The 22,011-nt window shown below is 45.0% G+C and overlaps 2 protein-coding genes across 4 annotated transcripts in view; both read left to right on the forward strand.

Moving 5' to 3' along the window:
* The window catches only part of LOC144894189 (uncharacterized), a 48,535-nt gene extending 34,600 nt beyond the window's left edge, over positions 1-13,935 (forward strand). The window contains exon 3 of the mRNA XM_078786281.1: positions 13,803-13,935. Within this exon, the coding sequence (XP_078642407.1) occupies positions 13,803-13,935 (133 nt within the window). The remainder of the gene's footprint in view (positions 1-13,802) is intronic.
* A 2,745-nt stretch (positions 13,936-16,680) lies between these two features.
* The window catches only part of MDGA2 (MAM domain containing glycosylphosphatidylinositol anchor 2), a 504,155-nt gene continuing 498,824 nt past the window's right edge, over positions 16,681-22,011 (forward strand). For all 3 annotated transcript variants that reach the window (XM_068130811.2, XM_068130813.2, XM_068130814.2), the window contains exon 1: positions 16,681-17,148. In XM_068130811.2, the coding sequence (XP_067986912.1) occupies positions 17,010-17,148 (139 nt within the window). In that variant the 5' untranslated portion in view covers positions 16,681-17,009. The remainder of the gene's footprint in view (positions 17,149-22,011) is intronic.

Genomic DNA, 22,011 nt, shown 5'->3' on the forward strand with positions numbered 1-22,011 from the left:
CCTCCATCTACTTTCTCAACAATCCTCTCCAAGAAGTTCTGTCGCTCAAGATTTTGGGTCTCACTATCTGCCATGATCTTTCTTTGGGAAAACCACATTTCCAAGCTGGCCTCCAAAGCCAGTCGCCGACTGGGCATCCTCTGTCGTGCGAAGTCCTTCCTCGGCACACCTGAGCTCCTCACCACATACAAGGCTTTCATCCGCAGCTCAATGGAATACTGTTCTCCCCTATGGGCCGGTGCTCCTGCCTCACACCTAGCTCGGCTTCACGCTGTTGAAACCAAAGCTTTCAGAATTATTGGAATCTCCCGCGATGAAGCTATCTCTGAGGCCTTTCACTCACTCACCGCAGGCAGGTAGGTGGTCTTTCTGTCTTCTACCGACTCCTCTCCGGCCTTGCACCCCCAGCTCTCTCTGTGCTCTGTCCCCCAAATATTCCTACAGGTCGCACAAGATCTGCCAGCAACCCTCTGATGGTTAAACTGCCGAAATCTCGGCTCTCTGCTCACCTTCACTCTTTCATTCCTCTTTTCTCCCGCCTCTGAACAAACTCCCTCACTCCCTTCAATCCCACTCCTCCCTCCAGGTCTTTAAAACAGCTGTTCACCACCATCTCTTATCTTCCCCCATCCAAAACCTTGATCTTTTCTACCCCGCTAATTCACCCCAGATCCACCTTGTTTGAAATTCCAACTTCTTTCCTGGAAGTCCTGGCAGTGTCCATATGTTTTATACCTCTCCCACCGCCCCCTTCCCATGCCCCCCCCCCCCCAAAGCCCTCGCCCTCTCTCAGATCTCTCGATGTCTCCATGTCTCTTGGTCCCTGCTCTCAAATGTTGTGTTTGTGTCCTTCCCCCTCTCTCCCCATCTTGTCTACCGCTCCCGATGTTATATGTTTTATGTGTCGGTTTGTCTTTCTGTGTGATTAATGTTCGCTCTTTCACGAGCCTCGATCTTGTATACAAAAAAAAAAAAAAAAAAAAAAAAAAAAGCCTGTTTAGATAAGCTAGCAAATTTCACTGTGTCACCTTTCCTCTTCTGTATTTTATTTTATTATCCTTCCTTCTCCTTGGTTTCTTTGATTGTGTAAATAGTAGGAATAAATTTAGTAGCATTTCCAACCTTTTTGCTTTGGTGTTCTTCTTCTTCACATCCTTCGCTTTAGTCTTTTCCCCATTGAATATCTGTGGCGCGATTCGGCAAACGTTCAGGAATCGGGTTAGTCGGGGTAACTGTTCGGGCACGGCGGCCATCCCGCTCGGCAAACAACATCCTCGCCGCGGTCCCGTAACAATATGTATATATATATATATATATATATATATATATATATATATATATATATATATATATATATATATATATATATATATATATATAATATATGTATATATATATATATATATATGTATATATATATATATATATATACATATATATATATATATATACATATATATATATATATATATATATATATATATATATATATATATATATATATATATATATATATATATATATAACTGTAAGAAATAGTAGAAACTCCAAAGTACGAGCAGGGCGTCTCATTTGTATTGAATATATAATCGTTAGATTAAATAAGACGCGGACGTAGCTTCAGGACGTCGATCTTTAATTGTCGACAAGCTTTCGACCAACAAAGGTCTTCTTCTGAGTCAGCCCCAAGTTTGGGTCTTCCGTCCGACTTCCGTCGAACTTGGGGCTGACTCAGAAGAAGACCTTTGTTGGTCGAAAGCTTGTCGACAATTAAAGATCGACGTCCTGAAGCTACGTCCACGTCTTATTTAATCTAACGATTATATATATATATATATATATATATATATATATATATATATATATATATATATATATATATATATATATATATACATATACAGTGGAACCTTGACTTACGAGTTTAATCCGTTCCGTGACCGAGCTCGTAAGTCAAATTGCTCGTATCTCAAATCAAATTTCCCCATTGAAATGCATTGAAATGCTATTAATCCGTTCCAGCCCGCCAAAAACCACACCAATTTTTTTTAAATATACAGTATATATAAAAATATCTCGCGCTTTATATTTCACCTGTATGCAGCATACAAGTTGGCAGGATGGCCTGGACTGGAGGTACGCACACTTGACTCTAAAGTCTAAACTGTCCAGCCTGGGTTTGAATCCCGACCCAGCTATAACCTGTCATGGGTGAATCACAGGCAGGGTGATTCATCAATGGGTGTACCGCTAAACTGGGCGCCCCGTTTGCGTCCCATTAGTTGTTGGATGTTAAGGATCTCACCGTGTTTTCCACAAAGAGAAGGCGAGCTATCGCCGGCACTCTGAACAAGTTGACGGCAGAGATACTGTACTTGCACGGCATGATAACCACGTGTCGCACGATCTCTTGTCATGGTCCACAATATTATCACAGAGAGGTGCAGCTTCCAGCGTTTCGAGATCTGATCCAGGCCTATCCAACGAGACCGGTCCCAGCGTTCTAGGCCCGGTGGTTGTCTCAGACGGACCCGACAACGGCAGTGTTCGTTTTAACTCGATTCGATTCGAGCGCCGACGTGCCGGCGAACAAAACCGGTCATATCTTTTGAACGCGTGGCTCGATTTTTACAAAAAAAATACACGATCAAAATACACGATCGATACAAAACACGATCAAACTTTTTCTTGAAGGTCTGAACCGTGCGCTCAAAACGATACCGAGTTTGACCCTGAGAGAGCCGTTTTGCGCCGGCAAAGGCGCCTTGTGTGACGTGAGGACCACGTCGTGCTGCATAGATTATCATAAATTATCATATCATTATCGGCGGCGTTATATATCATTAGCGCTATACGACAGAGATACTGTACGTGCACGGCAAGATAACCACGTGACCGGAGCCCACCTGGCGGCGTAAACTCAAAATAACCGAAATGCGAAATCTAAAATGCAGCGCTATACTACGACAGAGATACTGTACGTGCACGGCAAGATAACCACGTGACCGGGTGGCGAAAGCTCGTAACTCGGATCTCGGCTCGCATCTCAAAGCAATAAACTGCCAGAGTGACGGCTCGTATCTCGAAAAACTCGTAAGTTGGGGCACTCGTAAGTCGAGGTTCCACTGTATATATATATATATGTATATACAGTGGAACCTTGACTTACGAGTGCCCCAACTTACGAGTTTTTCGAGATACGAGCCGTCGCTCGGGCGGTTTATTGCTTTGAGATGCGAGCCGAGATCTGAGTTACGAGCTTTCGCCACCCGGTCACGTGGTTATCTTGCCGTGCACGTACAGTATCTCTGTCGTATAGCGCTGCATTTTTGTTTTCGCATGTTGGTTATTTTGAGTTTACGCCGCCAGGTGGGTTCCGGTCACGTGGTTATCTTGCCGTGCACGTACAGTATCTCTGTCGTATAGCGCTGCATTTTTGTTTTCGCATGTTGGTTATTTTGGAAAATTCATGTTCATGTCGAACATTTCATGTTCATGTTCATGTTTTCATGTTCATGCCATGCCAGGCCACAACTTGTTCAGAGTGCCGGCGATAGCTCGCCTTCTCTTTGTGGAAAACACGGTGAGATCCTTAACATCCAACAACTAATGGGACGCAAACGGGGCGCCCAGTTTAGCGGTACACACATTGATGAATCACCCTGCCTGTGATTCACCCATGACAGGTTATAGCTGGGTCGGGATTCAAACCCAGGCTGGACAGTTTAGACTTTAGAGTCAAGTGTGCGTACCTCCAGTCCAGGCCATCCTGCCAACTTGTATGCTGCATACAGGTGAAATATAAAGCGCGAGATATTTATATATATACTGTATATTTAAAAAAAAATTGGTGTGGTTTTTGGCGGGCTGGAACGGATTAATAACATTTCAATGCATTTTAATGGGGAAATTTGATTTGAGATACGAGCAATTTGAGTTACGAGCTCGGTCACAGAACGAATTAAACTCGTAAGTCAAGGTTCCACTGTATATATATACATATATTGTTGCGGTTCTGGGAAAGTGTACATATTTTATTAATAAAGGTTAAAGGTTCTGCCCCCATAGTTAGTCCACATGCAACACGTAGGTCACCTGAGAACGTTAGTTATTTCTTAGTATACGTGAGATAAGGCCATTTCCAATAGTTATCATCTGCGTTGTGTAAAACAAATAAGAGTAGGTCCCGTTTCATTGTGCCTCCACCCTCCAAATTCCACCTCGTTGGGCAGAATCCATCCCGCACCCCATTTGACAACTCGCAGTTTGTTACGCTTGGGATGCTCGCAGTTTGGGATCCTCATCGTTGTTGCGCTTTGGCTGCCAGCAGCGTTTGCTGCTCTTGGTTTGCTGGTTTGCTGGAACTAGCCCAGTGACACGAGGTGGGCCCCAAAAGGGGGTGGAGCGGCAGCGAGGCTGAGATCGGGGTTGGCAGGGGGACAGTAAGGGCCACCAGCCAATCAGGGCTGAGGCGACATCACCTGACAGGGTGTGGCTAGAGGTTCGAGAGGGTTCGCTGGGCAGCGCTATATAACCCAGCGCACAAAGCCCTCTGAAGGACTTATGCGCATCATGAAGGACTCGCGTGCATACGGCAGTGGAGAGGACTTGGACTTGGTTGGAGCGCATTGCATTATTGGTTAGAGGACTTGAGTTATGAGAAGGGAGAGGCACTCGTGAGGTCGCAGGACTTGAGTTATGAGTAGAGACGCGCTGTGACAAGTATTGAGAAGGGAGAGGTCTGAAGGACTGACACAACTGCAATCGTTGTGCAAGGTCGATTGGAAAAGGCGTCTTGGTGACATCATTGTGAAAGCATTGCTGGAGCGGCGCATTGTAGAGGACTTGTGGAAGTGGCGCATTGTATCGAACTATACCGGGAGCGCGTATAAGGCGCTGGTACATCTATTATGTACGCGAGTGTAATCGCCCAGCTTACCGATCCCCCCCCCCCCCCCCATATAATTGTCCGATCCGCACCTCCGACATGCGGAGATCTTGCCTGCCGTCTACCATCTTCATCGCCTTCGTGGTACGAGTCGGGGACAGGAGCGAGCTGTGGACACCATCGGTGGACCCTCAACCCGACCATCGCCAACCCCCGTGTGAATCTGAGTCTGAGTGTGAATGGGCCTGTGTCCAGGGATAAGTTAAGACTGTATTGAAGGCTGCCCTGTGTGTACTTCTCTTCTCTTCCTTCCCATGCAATTGTAAATAAACCACTCTGTTCTTCCTGTCTTTCCTGAATCGACCGTCTTCGTGATTTCTCAATTGGGTAAAAGTGGCACGATTTGGAACCGCTCCAATCGGGTTAGTTCCCGTTAACGGCCCGATCGCGGCTCGCTATCGCTCGGCGTGTCCACTGAAACCGTGGTTAGGGTGGGGTTATTTCATTGCTTCACGGCCGGTGTTAGTACTGAGGTAATAAGAATTCGGCTTACAACCCTATTTAACGCCGACCAGAAGGAACGTGATAGCCCCGGATCGCGTCGGCTAGTAAAAAGAGTAAGGGGATTAATCCCCCCTTGGTAAGGGGAAGGCCGACGTTAGAGATCCGCAACAATATATATATATATATATATATATATATATATATATATATATATATATATATATATACACACACACATATATACAGTCACGTGAAAAAGTAAGTACACCCCATGTAAAGTTTTGACTTTTTCAACATATTTCAACATACAGCTATTTGATCTTCATTTCAACAATATTGATAGATAAAGGTGATATAATACAACAAATATCATGAAACATTTACATTTTGTAGTCCATTGTATAATTTAAATAAACATAAATGCAAATTTCGCATGTGGAAAAAGTAAGTACACCCCATGAAATGTTTTTTTATTCTTTTTAACATATGTGGACATATCGATAGTTGATCTTCATTTAAACAGTATCTATAGATAAAGGTGATCTATTTGAACAAAAAACAATGAAAAATTGACTTTGCAATAATTTATTCAACAAAAAATGTACAGATGCCATTTCCTTCTGTGGAAAAAGTAAGTACACCCTTGGCTCTAATAGGTGGTATTGCCCCCCTTGGCAGAAACATCCTCAAGTAGGCATTTCTTATAACTGTCTACCAGTCTCTGACATCGACTGGGAGAAATTTTTGCCCACTCCTCCATGCAGAATTCTTTCAGCTGTGCGATGTTTGAGGGGTTTCTTGCATGCACAGCTCATTTCAAATCCCCCCACAACATCTCGATGGGATTTAGATCCGGGCTTTGACTTGGCCATTCCAGAACCCTCCATTTCTTTCTTTTCAGCCATTCCTTGGTGGATTTACTGGTATGTTTAGGGTCATTGTCATGTTGCAAGGTCCACCTTCGGTTGAGCTTCAACTTTCCGACAGATGGCCTCACATTATCCTCAAGCACCCTCTGGTACAATGAAGAATTCATAGTGGATTCGATGATGGTGAGCTGCCCAGGCCCTGATGCAGCAAAGCTGCCCCAAACCATAATATTTCCACCACCATGCTTTACAGTTGGTATCAGGTTCTTGTGGTCAAATGCTGTCTTTGGTTTTCGCCAAACATGTCTTCTGGTACTGTGGCCAAATAGCTCTACCTTTGACTCATCTGTCCAGAGCACATTGTTCCAGAAGTGCTGGTCTTTGCCTAGGTGTTCATTGGCAAACTTTAGTCTTGCCCTGATGTTCTTTCTGGACAGCAAAGGTTTCCTCCTGGCACACCTCCCATGTAGATCAAATTTGTGCAGCCTCTTTCTAATGGTAGACTCGTGCACTTTGACATCAACAGTGGCAAGAGCTACCCGAGGGTCCCGTGATGACATTCTGGGGTTTTTAGAGACTTCTTTCAGCATATTGCGGTCTGCTCTCGGGCTGAACTTGCTGGGCCGGCCTGGCCTGAGCAAGTTGGCAGTTGTTTGGAATCTTCTCCACTTGTAGATGATCTTCTGGACAGTCAAATGATTGATTTCAAATTGTTTGGAGATCTTTTTAAATCCCTTGCGAGAATCGTAGGCATCTATAACCTTCTTTCTGAAGGCCTCAGAGAGCTCTTTTGATCTCGGCATGGTGATGCCACACACTTCAACAACAAAGAGCAAACCAAACTAAATGTCTGAGGTTTAAATAAGACAGGTTCCTCCAAGATCCGCTCTAACGATGTTCTAATCATTTGCACCTGAGCTGGTGCACCTGATTCTAATTTTTGGTATTTGAAGTAGTGATAAATTTCGGGGTGTACTTACTTTTTCCACATGTGAAATTTGCATTTATGTTTATTTAAATTATACAATGGACTACAAAATGTAAATGTTTCATGATATTTGTTATGTTATATCACCATTATCTGTCATTGTTGAAATCAATATCAATATTGTTGAAATGAAGATCAAATAGCTGTATGTTGAAATATGTTGAAAAAGTCAAAACTTTACATGGGGTGTACTTACTTTTTCACGTGACTGTATATATATATTATGAGTATGTGCTTTACTTTTAATATGTGTATAAAACACACTTGTATGTTGTATGCCTTTCCTGCTTATGCTGCTTTTCGCAACTGTGGTATATGGCAGCTGTGTGATCAGTTGATTTCAAGATTGGGCTTTGGATAAGATTGCGGTCACATGACTTGGTTCCACTCAGCCAATTAATAACATCTGTCACGTGACTGCCAGCACAATACTCGTTTGTATATAACCTCACCGGTTATGGTGATACTGCTGCTCTGGACTTGGTGGCCGGCAAGAGGTTAATGGTACAAAGGGCTATCGTGGTCATTTCGGGACTCGCCGTACCCGTCTGAAGTTATCTGGACATGGCGACTGTAACAATATGTATATATTTAATTGACATATGTGGGAAAATTGCATGCCCAGACCAGGAATCGAACCCATGTCCTCTGGTGAACCATACCAGTGATCTGCCATCTGAGCTATCAGGGCGACTCTTGCCGAGCATGCCATTTTTCCCACATGTAATTGCCACTCTCTTTCCGTTACTGCTTCCGGGGCACTCGCTGCCAACCATAGGAGCAGTGTAATTTTCCCAAATATGTCAATTAATTAATTATAATTCCTCAATTCAAGGTTTTAATAATTCAAGGCGGCCGTTTCCTTTAAAATCAACATGAACATCTGGGTTAAAGTAGATTTAATACTGATCTTCATGGAGTAACACACATTTTAAAATTGATATATTTTGCCCTCTTTTTAGACAAATCCAACCTCCACCACCTGATGTTGCACCACCATTGAAACTTTTTCCATCACCAGAGATGGGTACTTTTGCTTGGAGATAATATTATGTGTTGGTCTAATTGAGAAATCAGAAAATATCCATTTCGACCTTTTTGAGCTTGGAAATGACCTTCGAAGTCATAATCGAGTTTGGCCTTTTGAGTAATTATTCTGGCATGGATACCTGCTTTTTCCAAGCATTGGCACCACTAGTACACAGTAACATTTTGTCTTGTTTACTATCCTCGATCTCAACTTCAAAATCGCCCACTTCAATCCATTGCAGGACAAATGCCTCGATCAACTCATATTGAAAGGTGTTAGTGTTACGGATCCCAGATTTAGAGGAGTTACTATTCATGTCATTGCTTATTAATGTTTATTCTATTAAAGGTCGTTGTGGTTAAAGGGTTAGAGAGGCTCCGGATAACAGGAGACCGGAAACGGGATAGTGAACCGGAAGAAGAAAAAAGACACGAGGTCCGGGAGAAGCGGCGATCTTCCTCTTCCTCGCCCAGCTCCGACGCGAGCGGTGTCGATATTGAGCAGCGTGGGGAACGCTGCGTTTGAAAGCCCGTCTAGCGAAAGGAGTTACCTGCGCAGGGTAATTACCGATTACACGTCAAGTTGCCGGGGGTTCGTGCACGGAACCAAGCGTCCGGCACAGTTCGCCTCGACGTCTACAAGGACGCGTACGGGTCGCACCTTTGGCCTTTGGTCGCACCAACCTTTGGTCGCACCAACCCCGCTTTGCCAGCCGCGCTTTGCTTTTGCCCGCTTGGCTGTGCAAGGAGGAGGGTGCTGCAGCAGTAGTTCCCGGTACGTGACGTGCACGTTTGGAGCACGTCAGCCAGGGGTCTGTTCAACCGCCCGTGTGCGGAGAAGTCGACCTTCACCTTGGCCAGGAGGGGCCCAGAGACATTGTGAGGGACAGTGACCATTGAGGGGTCGTGAGTGGGGAAAGGGGGGACATACATGAGATGGCCATATTAGTAATATTGGTGATTGATTAATTGATGGTTGTTGATTGATTGGGGAATATATTATTGATGAATCCGGATCCTTGGTGTGGGGTTTCTTATTGACTTGAATTGTTGTGTCTTTCATATTGATTGTGTTACGAAAGCGTATAAATCATAGATCTTTCTGGCGGAGTTCCTCTCACGGTCCGGGGGTCACCGAGACCAGATAGTCACCGGGAGGACCACGTAACATTAGGCACACTCAACACATTTGCCAAGTGTGCATTGGTGAGAGTGCATGGGAATCGAACTAACAGCCGTCAGTGAAGATTGAAACATGAAACACCAGCTCGACCTCAAAGACACCATGTTGTCCTACTCTACAGAAGGTATTTCTGTACACGATTTTATGCAGTATATATAATATGGCCAAAGTTAATTGCTTCAAACCCTTTCTTGTTTTAAATCCGTGCATTAATCAAATATGTTTGTGCAGTCATGTAATCGTGTTTAATTCACATCAAATCGTTTTTCTTATTTTATTTATAAATACGCAAAGTGGCAACGTATCTGTGAGCTGTCGCTTTTTGGCCGCAACCCTAACCTGATTCGAGATTCTGAAATCTTGAAATTTAGAAAATTTGAGATTTTGAAATCTTGAAATGGTGAAATTTTCAAAATTTGAGATTTTGAAATCTTGAAATGATGAAATTTTGAAAATTTTAGGTTTTGAAATATTGCAATGGTGAAATTTAGACATTTTGAGATTTTGAAATCTTGAAATGATAAAATTTTGAAAATTTGAGATTTTGAAATCTTGCAATGGTGAAATTTTGACATTTTGAGATTTTGAAATCTTGAAATGGTGGAATCTTGAAAATTTGAGATTTTGAAATCTTGAAATGGTGAAATTTTGACAATTTGAGATTTTGAAATCTTGAAATGGTGAAATTTTGACAATTTGAGATTTTGAAATCTTGAAATGGTGAAATCTTGAAAATTTGAGATTTTGAAAACTTGAAATGGTGAAATTTTCAAAATTTGAGATTTTGAAATCTTGAAATGATGAAATTTTGAAAATTTGAGGTTTTGAAATCTTGCAATGGTGAAATTTAGACATTTTGAGATTTTGAAATCTTGAAATGATTAAATTTTGAAAATTTGAGATTTTGAAATCTTGAAATGGTGAAAATTTGAAAATTTGAGATTTTGAAATCTTGCAATGGTGAAATTTTGACATTTTGAGATTTTGAAATCTTGAAATGATAAAATTTTGAAAATTTGAGATTTTGAAATCTTGAAATGGTGAAAATTTGAAAATTTGATATTTTGAAATCTTGAAATGGTGAAATTTTGAAAATTTGAGATTGTGAAATCTTGAGATTGTGAAATTTTGAAAATTTGAGATTGTGAAATCTTGAAATGGTGAAATCTTGAAAATTTGAGATTTTGAATTCCTGAAATGGTGAAATTTTGACAATTTGAGATATTGAAATCTTGAAATGGTGAAATCTTGAAATTTTGAGATTTTGAAATCTTGAAATGGTGAAATTTGGACAATTTGAGATTTTGAAATCTTGAAATGGTGAAATCTTGAAAATTTGAGATTTTGAAGTGGTGAAATTTTGCCAGTTTGAGATTTTGAAATCTTGAAATGGTGAAATCTTGAAAATTTGAGATTTTAAAATATCGACATTGTGATATTTTGAACATTTGAGATTTTGAAATATTGACATTGTGATATTTTGAAAATTTGAGATTTAAAAACTTGAAATGATGAAATTTTGAAAATTTGAGATTTTGAAATCTTGAAATGATGAAATTTTGAAAATTTGAGATATTGAAATCTTGAAATGGTGAAATCTTGAAAATTTGAGATTTTAAAATATTGACATTGTGATATTTTGAACATTTGAGATTTTGAAATATTGACTTTGTGATATTTTGAAAATTTGAGATTTTGAAATCTTGAAATGGTGAAATCTTGAAAATTTGAGATTTTGAAATCGTGAAATGGTGAAATTTTCAAAATTTGAGATTTTGAAATCTTGAAATGATGAAATTTTGAAAATTTGAGGTTTTGAAATCTTGCAATGGTGAAATTTAGACATTTTGAGATTTTGAAATCTTGAAATGATTAAATTTTGAAAATTTGAGATTTTAAAATCTTGAAATGATGAAATTTTGAAAATTTGAGATTTTGAAATCTTGCAATGGTGAAATTTTGACATTTTGAGATTTTGAAATCTTGAAATGATAAAATTTTGAAAATTTGAGATTTTGAAATCTTGAAATGGTGAAAATTTGAAAATTTGATATTTTGAAATCTTGAAATGGTGAAATTTTGAAAATTTGAGATTGTGAAATCTTGAGATTGTGAAATTTTGAAAATTTGAGATTGTGAAATCTTGAAATGGTGAAATCTTGAAAATTTGAGATTGTGAATTCCTGAAATGGTGAAATTTTGACAATTTGAGATATTGAAATCTTGAAATGGTGAAATCTTGAAATTTTGAGATTTTGAAATCTTGAAATGGTGAAATTTGGACAATTTGAGATTGTGAAATCTTGAAATGGTGAAATCTTGAAATTTTGAGATTTTGAAATCTTGAAATGGTGAAATTTGGACAATTTGAGATTTTGAAATCTTGAAATGGTGAAATCTTGAAATTTTGAGATTTTGAAATCTTGAAATGGTGAAATTTGGACAATTTGAGATTTTGAAATCTTGAAATGGTGAAATCTTGAAAATTTGAGATTTTGAAATCTTGAAGTGGTGAAATTTTGCCAATTTGAGATATTGAAATCTTGAAATGGTGAAATCTTGAAATTTTGAGATTTTGAAATCTTGAAATGGTGAAATTTGGACAATTTGAGATTTTGAAATCTTGAAATGGTGAAATCTTGAAAATTTGAGATTTTGAAGTGGTGAAATTTTGCCAGTTTGAGATTTTGAAATCTTGAAATGGTGAAATCTTGAAAATTTGAGATTTTAAAATATTGACATTGTGATATTTTGAACATTTGAGATTTTGAAATATTGACATTGTGATATTTTGAAAATTTGTTTTTTTGAAATCTTGAAATGATGAAATTTTGAAAATTTGAGATTTTGAAAATCTTGAAATGATGAAATTTTGAAAATTTGAGATATTGAAATCTTGAAATGGTGAAATCTTGAAAATTTGAGATTTTGAAATCTTGACATTGTGACATTTTGAAAATTTTATTTTGAAATCTTGAAATGGTGAAATCTTGAAATCTTGAAAATTTGAGATTTTGAAATCTTGAAATGGTGAAATTTTTAAAATTTGAGATTTTGAAATCTTGAAATGGTGGAATTTTGAAAATTTGAGATTTTGAAATCTTGAAATGGTGAAATTTTGAAAATTTGAGATTTTGAAATCTTGAAATGGTTAAATTTTGAAAATTTGAGATTTTGAAATCTTGAAATGGTGAAATTTTGAGATTTTGAAATCTTGAAATGGTGAAATTTTGAAAATTTGAGATTTTTAAATCTTGAAATGGTGAAATCTTGAAAATTTGAGATTTTGAAATATTGAAATGGTTAAATTTTGAAAATTTGAGATTTTGAAATCTTGAAATGGTGAAATTTTGAGATTTTGAGATTTTGAAATCTTGAAATGGTTAAATTTTGAAAATTTGAGATTTTGAAATCTTGAAATGGTGAAATTTTGAGATTTTGAGATTTTGAAATCTTGAAATGGTGAAATTTTGAAAATTTGAGATTTTGAAATCTTGAAATGGTGAAATTTTGAGATTTTGAGATTTTGAAATCTTGAAATGGTGAAATTTTGAAAATTTGAGATTTTGAAATCTTGAAATGGTGAAATTTTGAGATTTTGAGATTTTGAAATCTTGAAATGGTGAAATTTTGAAAATTTGAGATTTTGAAAACTTGAAATGGTGAAATCTTGAAAATTTGAGAGTGTGTAAACTTAACTTTGTGACATTTTGATAATTTGAGATTTTGAAAGCTTGAAATGATTATATTTTGAAAATTTGAGATTTTAAAATCTTGAAATGGTGAAATTTTGAGATTTTAAAATCTTGAAATGGTGAAATGTTGAAAATTTGAGATTTTGAAATCTTGAAATGGTGAAATCTTGAAAATTTGAGATTTTGAAATATTGAAATGGTGAAATTTTGAGATTTTGAGATTTTGAAACCTTGAAATGGTGAAATTTTGAAAATTTGAGATTTTGAAATCTTGAAATGGTGAAATTTTGAGATTTTGAGATTTTGAAATCTTGAAATGGTGAAATTTTGAAAATTTGAGATTTTGAAAACTTGAAATGGTGAAATCTTGAAAATTTGAGAGTGTGTAAACTTAACTTTGTGACATTTTGATAATTTGAGATTTTGAAAGCTTGAAATGATTATATTTTGAAAATTTGAGATTTTAAAATCTTGAAATGGTGAAATTTTGAAAATTTGAGATTTTGAAATCTTGAAATGATGACATTTTGAAAATTTGAGATTTTGAAATCTTGAAATGATTAAATTTTGAAAATTTTAGATTTTTAAATCTTGAAATGATGAAAATTTGAGATTTTGAAAACTTGAAATTGTGAAACCTTGCAAGGTGGTACACTCCAGCCCTACCTGGAGTTGAGATTGCATGTGTTGAGATTGCATGCGATTTATCGCCTGCCAACCCACCGAGTTTGCTCCACGATGTAATTGCCATTTGCCCAATACGAAACGCCCTTATGTGAACGTTTATTTTTGGGTTTTGAACCCTGATATATGGACTCCTGCTCGGTGGAGCCGTGGGAACCGAAATGTCAGGAGTAGAGGACTATGATGGTAAAGCGAGGAGTCGTGACACGGACCATAATTATGGCGTCTGTATCAAGTGCCATCCCGCAGACGTAATTTACCTGACATTGGTTACCTTATCTTTAACCCGGGCAGGGCAGGGTTGGATTTAAACCTCGAAATCGCTGCTATAACTTGTGTGGGTTTGGAGGGCGAATGGGGCTATCAAACCTTGCCAGGTTATCCACAACCCCCGTGTGTTTTGGGTTTGGGGGGGTGGGGCGAGGGGAGTTCTCAACCTTCCCAGGTTATCCCCCCACCCACGTGTGTTGTGGGTCTGGGGGGCGAGGGGGTCTCTCAACCTTGCCGGGTTATACCCCCACCCCCTGTGTTGTGGGTATGGGGAGGCGAGGGGGGCCCTCAATATTGCTGGGTTATCCCCCCATCCCCGTGTGTTTTGGGTTTGGGGACGAGGGAGGCTCTCAACCTTGCCGGATTATCCCCCCACCCCCTGTGTTGTGGGTATGGGGGGTGAGGGGGGCCCTCAAAATTGCTGGGTTATCCCCCCAACCCCGTGTGTTTTGGGTTTGGGGGCGAGGGAGGCTCTCAACCTTGCCGGGTTATCCCCCCACCCCCTGTGTTGTGGGTATGGGGGGGCGAGGGGGTCTCTCAACCTTGCCGGGGTATCCCCCCACCCCCTGTGTTGTGGGTATGGGGAGCGAGGGGGCCCTCAATATTGCTGGGTTATCCCCTCAACCCCGTGTGTTTTGGGTTTGGGGGCGAGGGAGGCTCTCAACCTTGCCGGGTTATCCCCCCACCCCCTGTGTTGTGGGTATGGGGGGGCGAGGGGGTCTCTCAACCTTGCCGGGGTATCCCCCCACCCCCTGTGTTGTGGGTATGGGGAGCGAGGGGGCCCTCAATATTGCTGGGTTATCCCCTCAACCCCGTGTGTTTTGGGTTTGGGGGCGAGGGAGGCTCTCAACCTTGCCGGGTTATTCCCCCACCCCCTGTGTTGTGGGTCTGGGGGGTGAGGGGGTCTCTCAACCTTGCCGGGGTATCCCCCCACCCCCTGTGTTGTGGGTATGGCCGTATGGGGGGCGAAGCGGGCCCTCAATATTGCTGGGTTATCCCCTCAACCCCGTGTGTTTTGGGTTTGGGGGCGAGGGAGGCTCTCAACCTTGCTGGGTTATTCCCCCACCCCCCTGTGTTGTGGGTATGGGGGGCGAAGCGGGCCCTCAATATTGCCGGGTTATCCCCCCAACCCCGTGTGTTTCGCAGGAAGTCAAAATCTCCTGTCGTAGAGTTCATCCATATTTTGAGACTTGAGGGTTAACGTCGAACCACAATCGCCTGCTGGACCGTCCCGGGCACAGCGCAGGTACGTCCTTCGCCAGCACCGTACAAGGGTCACGTTCCAAAACGTACTAATTCGCAATGACGACATTTTTTAAATTGCAAATTCCATGGAACCAAGTAAACGAACGAGACGAGGCGAGAACAGACATATTTTCGAGACAGCCATGTTCTTGTGTTGATTATGAGAATCACTTTGATTATAACGTACGGATCATCGTGCATTCGTGCATGCTGCCGCACACCCGGGTCCACATTCCAATTTCCGGGCTTGTGTGTGCGCGTGTTTATGGTCGGACCGGACATGATTCCCGGGGTCGAATCCTGATGGGTTTTTCTTTGGGATTTCCGATGAACAGCCGTCGTTGCGACAGGAGAGTCCGACATAGAATATCGGTTTACGTTGCGACGAGTCAATGATCACAAATGAAGGCGGGAAACCATCGTGTGGCTGTGCAGCAGGTATGAAGGCTCAGGTTGTCATAGGTGGTGGTGGCGATGCGTTAAATTTCGCAATTTTGCGACAATGTGGATTAATTTTTTTGTTGTGCAGGTGACACTTTTAGGATTCCACGCAGGTGAGACTTCCACTGGAGCAGGTGTTTTCGCCGATTATGCACAATTTCCGCTTACGACGTAATGATGTATCGATTGTCGTTCATTTAATCACTACCGACGTTATATACAGTGGGGGAAGTCTGTTGCGTTCCCATTTTATTAATATGAATGGGACCCGCGGGGGATTTATTCCAGAAGTCACGCGCGGGAGGCGTCGGGATTACTCCACACGTGTGTGGGCGGGGCGTCGGGGATTACTACACACGCGTGTGGGCGGGGCGTCAGGGTTGCTTCCACGCGTGTGGGCGGGGCGTCACCCGGTGGTTGGTGGGGACTGGATAGTGGAGGGTCGAGTGGTGGCTTGAAAAGGAGCGAATAAGCGAGATGCATCACCAAGGTAGAGTACGAAGGCGTAAGATTGATGGCAAGAGAGTACGAGACAAGTAAAGGTGATTAGGAAGAAGAGCGTGTTTCGTTGGTCGGAAATGAAGAGGAATATAATAAGTCGTGTCGGAAATGAATTGCAGGTGGAGACGGATGGGATTCATTAAAAACCGAAACCATGAATACACAATGGCCCCTTTGTTCTGTACTCGCTGGGATATAATATATATATAATGTGAAGATATAAACGACCGGAATATTGTCTGGAGAGACGAGCCGTACGAACGTGACAATTGGAGAGGGCGTTCAATGTGGTGCTAAAAGGGGGCGGGTCTTTTGCGCTAAAAGGGGGCGGGGCTTCTCAGGGGGCTGGACTTGCGTCAGCACGGTGGCTGCTCGCGCTCTCCGCTGCTCAGCATCTTAATGAGGAAAGCGGGACTATCGCTGGAGATGCTGCGTCCTGTCCCATCCCATCCCATCCCATCCCGCCTCGCTCTGCCTTGCAAGCCCATCTTTTTGTCGAAGTGAAACAGTTGCAGAGTGACGAGGCTCGCCTGGGCTGATGCGGAGCAGCGGAACGCGCGTCGGTGCGTCGGCACCGCGGTAATCGCCCTCCGGGGAGAGGAACCCATTTTTAAGGGCTCTCGGAAGCGCTTGTGGGAAGGAGCGGCTGAGACGCGGCGCCACGGCCTGGGCCGCACCATGCAGCCGGGTTGTCGCATCGGCGATTGAGTAGATGTGCCCGCGAGTCGCCGGGAGAGGTTGCCTGAGCACGGGAATGGAAGTGACGTGCTCCTCGACCTCGGCACTGGCGCTCATTCTCGCCCTGATCGTGTCTGCAGCAAGGATTTTGGCGTCGGGCCCCGGAGCTTATAGTAAGTGCTGTCCGGCGTTTCTCGGTGGATCGTGGAGCGCTGGGGAGGAACCGCCGGGAGACCGGTATAATAATGTACGGACTGATGGGTGGGAGAGTTAGGACGAAACGAGACGAGGCGAGACGAGGCGAGACGAGGCGAGGCGTGGGCGGCGTGCTGAGAACCAGGAACCCCACGGAGCTTCGGGTGCTGATCCCTGACAAGTGCGACGCACGACGCGGCACGTCATCGCACTTCGCGGAGCTCGATGCCTCTCCTCAGCGTATACCCCCAGCCCTCCCCCACAACCACCCAACCCTCCTCCCACAACCACTCAACCCCCTCTCCCACAACCACTCAACCCCCCTCTCTCTCTCACAACCACTCAACCCCCCTCTCTCTCTCACAACCACTCAACCCCCCTCTCTCTCTCACAACCACTCAACCCCCCTCTCTCTCTCACAACCACTCAACCCCCCTCTCTCTCACAACCACTCAACCCCCCCTTTCTCCCCCACAACCACCCAACCCCCCCTTTCTCCCCCACAACCACCCAACCCCCTCTCCCACAACCACCCAACCCCCTCTCCCACAACCACCCAACCCCCCTCTCCCACAACCACCCAATCCCCCTCTCCCACAACCACCCAACCCCCCTCTCCCACAACCACCCAACCCCCCTCTCCCACAACCACCCAACCCCCCTCTCCCACAACCACCCAACCCCCCTCTCCCACAACCACCCAACCCCCCTCTCCCACAACCACCCAACCCCCCTCTCCCACAACCACCCAACCCCCCTCTCCCACAACCACCCAACCCCCCTCTCCCACAACCACCCAACCCCCCTCTCCCACAACCACCCAACTCCCCTCTCCCACAACCACCCAACCCCCCTCTCCCACAACCACCCAACCCCCCCTTTCTCCCCCACAACCACCCAACCCCCTCTCCCACAACCACCCAACCCCCCTCTCCCACAACCACCCAATCCCCCTCTCCCACAACCACCCAATCCCCCTCTCCCACAACCACCCAACCCCCACCTCCCACAACCACCCAACCCCCCTCTCCCACAACCACCCAACCCCCCTCTCCCACAACCACCCAACCCCCCTCTCCCACAACCACCCAACCCCCCTCTCCCACAACCACCCAACCCCCCTCTCCCACAACCACCCAACCCCCCTCTCCCACAACCACCCAACCCCCCTCTCCCACAACCACCCAACTCCCCTCTCCCACAACCACCCAACCCCCCTCTCCCACAACCACCCAACCCCCCTCTCCCACAACCACCCAACCCCCCTCTCCCACAACCACTCAACCCCTCTCTCTCTCCCACAACCACCCAACTCCTCTCTCTCTCTCTCTCTCCCACAACCACTCAACCCCTCTCTCTCCCCCACAACCACCCAACCCCTCTCTCCCACAACCACCCAACCACCCTCTACCACAATCACCCAACCCCCCTCTTCCACAACCACCCAACCCCCTCTCCCACAACCACTCAACCCCCTCTCCCACAACCACCCAACCCCCCTCTCCCACAACCACCCAACCCCCTCTCCCACAACCACCCAACCCCCCTCTCCCACAACCACCCAACCCCCCTCTCCCACAACCACCCAACCCCCCTCTCCCACAACCACCCAACCCCCCTCTCCCACAACCACCCAACCCCCCTCTCCCACAACCACCCAACCCCCCTCTCCCACAACCACCCAACCCCCCTCTCCCACAACCACCCAACCCCCCTCTCCCACAACCACCCAACCCCCCTCTCCCACAACCACCCAACCCCCCTCTCCCACAACCACCCAACCCCCCTCTCTCTCCCACAACCACTCAACCAACCCCCCTCTCTCTCCCACAACCACTCAACCAACCCCCCTCTCCCGCAACCACTCAACCAACCCCCCTCTCCCACAACCACGCAACCCCCCTCTCTCTCCCACAACCACTCAACCCCCCTCTCTCTCCCACAACCACTCAACCCCCCTCTCTCTCCCACAACCACTCAACCCCCCCTCTCTCTCCCACAACCACTCAACCCACCCTCTCTGTCCCACAACCACTAAACCCTCCTCTCTCTCCCACAACCACTAAACCCTCCCCCTCTCTTTCCCACAACCACTCAACCCTCCCCCTCTCTCTCCCACAACCACTCAACCCTCCCCCTCTCTCTCCCACAACCACTCAACCCTCCCCCTCTCTCTCCCACAACCACTCAACCCTCCCCCTCTCTCTCCCACAACCACTCAACCCTCCCCCTCTCTCTCCCACAACCACTCAACCCTCCCCCTCTCTCTCCCACAACCACTCAACCCTCCTCCTCTCTCTCCCACAACCACCCAACTCTCCTCTCCCACAACCACCCAACCCCCTCTCCCACAACCACTAAACCCTCCTCTCTCTCCCACAACCATTCAACTCCCCCCTCTCTCTCCCACAACCACCCAACTCCCCTCTCCCACAACTACCCAACCCCCTCTCCCACAACCACCCAACCCCCTCCCCCACAACCACCCAACCCCCTCTCCCACAACCACCCAACCCCCTCTCCCACAACCACCCAACCCCCCTCTCCCACAACCACTCAACCCCTCCTCTCCCACAACCACTCAACCGCCTCTCCCACAACCACTCAACCCCCCTCTCCCACAACCACCCAACGGCAAAACACACCCCTCCCCACAACCACCCAACACTCCCCCTCCCTCCCTACAACCACTCAACCCCCCTACTGCCCTATCGTACTACTTTTTTTTTTCTCCGTTATTCTCCTCAGCGTATACCACTCCCCCCCCCCCCCCCACCCCCCATTCCCTTTCCCATTTCCGTCATTCTAAAATTTTATCCCTTCGTTTTTGTTCCCGACTCTCCTTCACAAACCTGGCTCGTTCATTAAACGCATTTTGAGTGCGGCCATGCATCTTTCAGTCAGCAACCTCCCTTACCCCTCTTTGGTCGGGCACGCCATCGTCCCATCCACCCAGCCGAGGGAATGAAGGGTGCTTTCGTTATAATGGCAACGAGTACACTTCAGACCCAGGGCTCTTGGTCGATTCAGGATTCCGATCGTCCTCGGTATTTAATTTATGTATTTATTTTGGCTTCCATAGGCATAGCGTCGATTCGTTCTCCATCGCCTGTCCCATCCCGTGCAATGCACGCCGCGGTCCCGCCATACGTACGTACGTACGTACATACACGCATAACCACGTCCAGAGATCGGACATGCGCCTCGTCGGAATAAGGCTCACAGACGGATCTACGAGCTATTACGACCCAAATACCATGTGTAAGAGTCCTGGCAAGGCACGACGTGCCAGGTAAAGTGTATGTTGTGCCTTTCCAGGACTCATCATGCCACACACAGCATCGTCCTCGTACGTCAGGTGCTAATATCAGGGGGAGTGGGGTGGGGATTGTGCCAGACAGCAAGCTGACTGCTACTCACATATATACAGACTGCCTGCACGCATGCATATATGTATAGGTATCGGTGCGCATGTTCAGCCAGCGGACATATTGCTACATACGGTGTTTAATACTTTCGATGACCCCCAGTTGCCAAGCGAGACGGCGCTCGTGGCTTCGCCCTCGCCTTCCCCACCCAGAAATCGTTCCCGCGCAGCTTGGTGCTCCGGAGGGTTCTGCGTGGGGCATCGAGCCTGAGCTGGGCACAAATGATGGCAGTCCGCCCGTCTTGATTCGAAAATTATGCCAAAGCACTAAGCTTCACTCACTAATCATCTGTGATGGACGACCACGCCGACTGCTTCCCCAGTGACGAGAGCTATGCTCACCCCGGTTTCTCACTACGATGGAGGCCGCTTGTTCACAGAGAGGGGTACCGATGGGTAACCGGCATGGGATTTATAAATAAATAAAAAATATAATTAATTATGATGAAGATAACAGTGTTTTACCTCTGAGATATCACCTGGTGTTGGCCTAATGGTTAGGGCGGCGGGCTTGGGATCCTAAGGTCCTGAGTTCGAATCCCGTTGAATTAAAGCCAGGTGGGGTTGACTCAGCCTGTCATCCTTCGGAGGTCGGAAAATTGAGTACCAGATAACTGGTTATAGAGGGGCATTGCATCAGCGGCAGACGCGCCCACTGAAAATTGATGCAACCAGCAGCCGGGTGGCTGCACACGAACCGCCACCCACCTCTGAGATACCAGCGGTAAAGGGAAAGATCATTTGTATAATGTCGATCTGCGAGATATCCATCTTAGGGGGAAATGGCTTGTGTGGGGCATTCAAAAAGTCTTGGAATGACAGGTAATGATCCAAGAAACACCGAAGTTTGTCATACTCATAATTTCGAAGGAAATGTTTTTATTACTAATTTATTAGGTACACTTGTTTAAAGAAAAATATTAAACATTGACTTGTCTTGCTTGGCACATGGACGCCCCACATACTGTATGACTCGTCCTACACAATCGAGTCATTTTGGGGCGAACGTGTTTAAAATGTTCAACAAAATTAATCAAAACAAAGACTTCTCTGCTCTTCACACTCGTGTCGCATCCCCGTTCCAGCACTCTTCCCACACCGTAATCGAGGGAGTGTTTGAGTGCGTGTAACTTGGGGCAACGCAACCCGACGAAGGCTGTTGCGTTGATGTCATTCGAAGCGGGCTCGTTGTGGCATCCAACGACCGTTGAAGATCGGCGGAAAACTACCCGTCGTACGTGGCCACTTAGCGGGTGGGAACGTGTAGGTGTTTAGTCACGCACACGACAGCCTCAGGTCGAACTCCATTCCACATATAACGTCCGACAGCCACAGCCGTCACTTTGTTGTCTCCGAAACCCGGTTCGCGATCCCCTCCGTCACCATTTTCTTGCAGCATCCCGCCTCGATTTTT

Source organism: Myxine glutinosa, chromosome 11, assembly GCF_964187855.1.
Source record: "Myxine glutinosa chromosome 11, kmMyxGlut1.1, whole genome shotgun sequence".
NCBI classification, from domain to species: Eukaryota; Metazoa; Chordata; class Myxini; order Myxiniformes; family Myxinidae; genus Myxine; species Myxine glutinosa.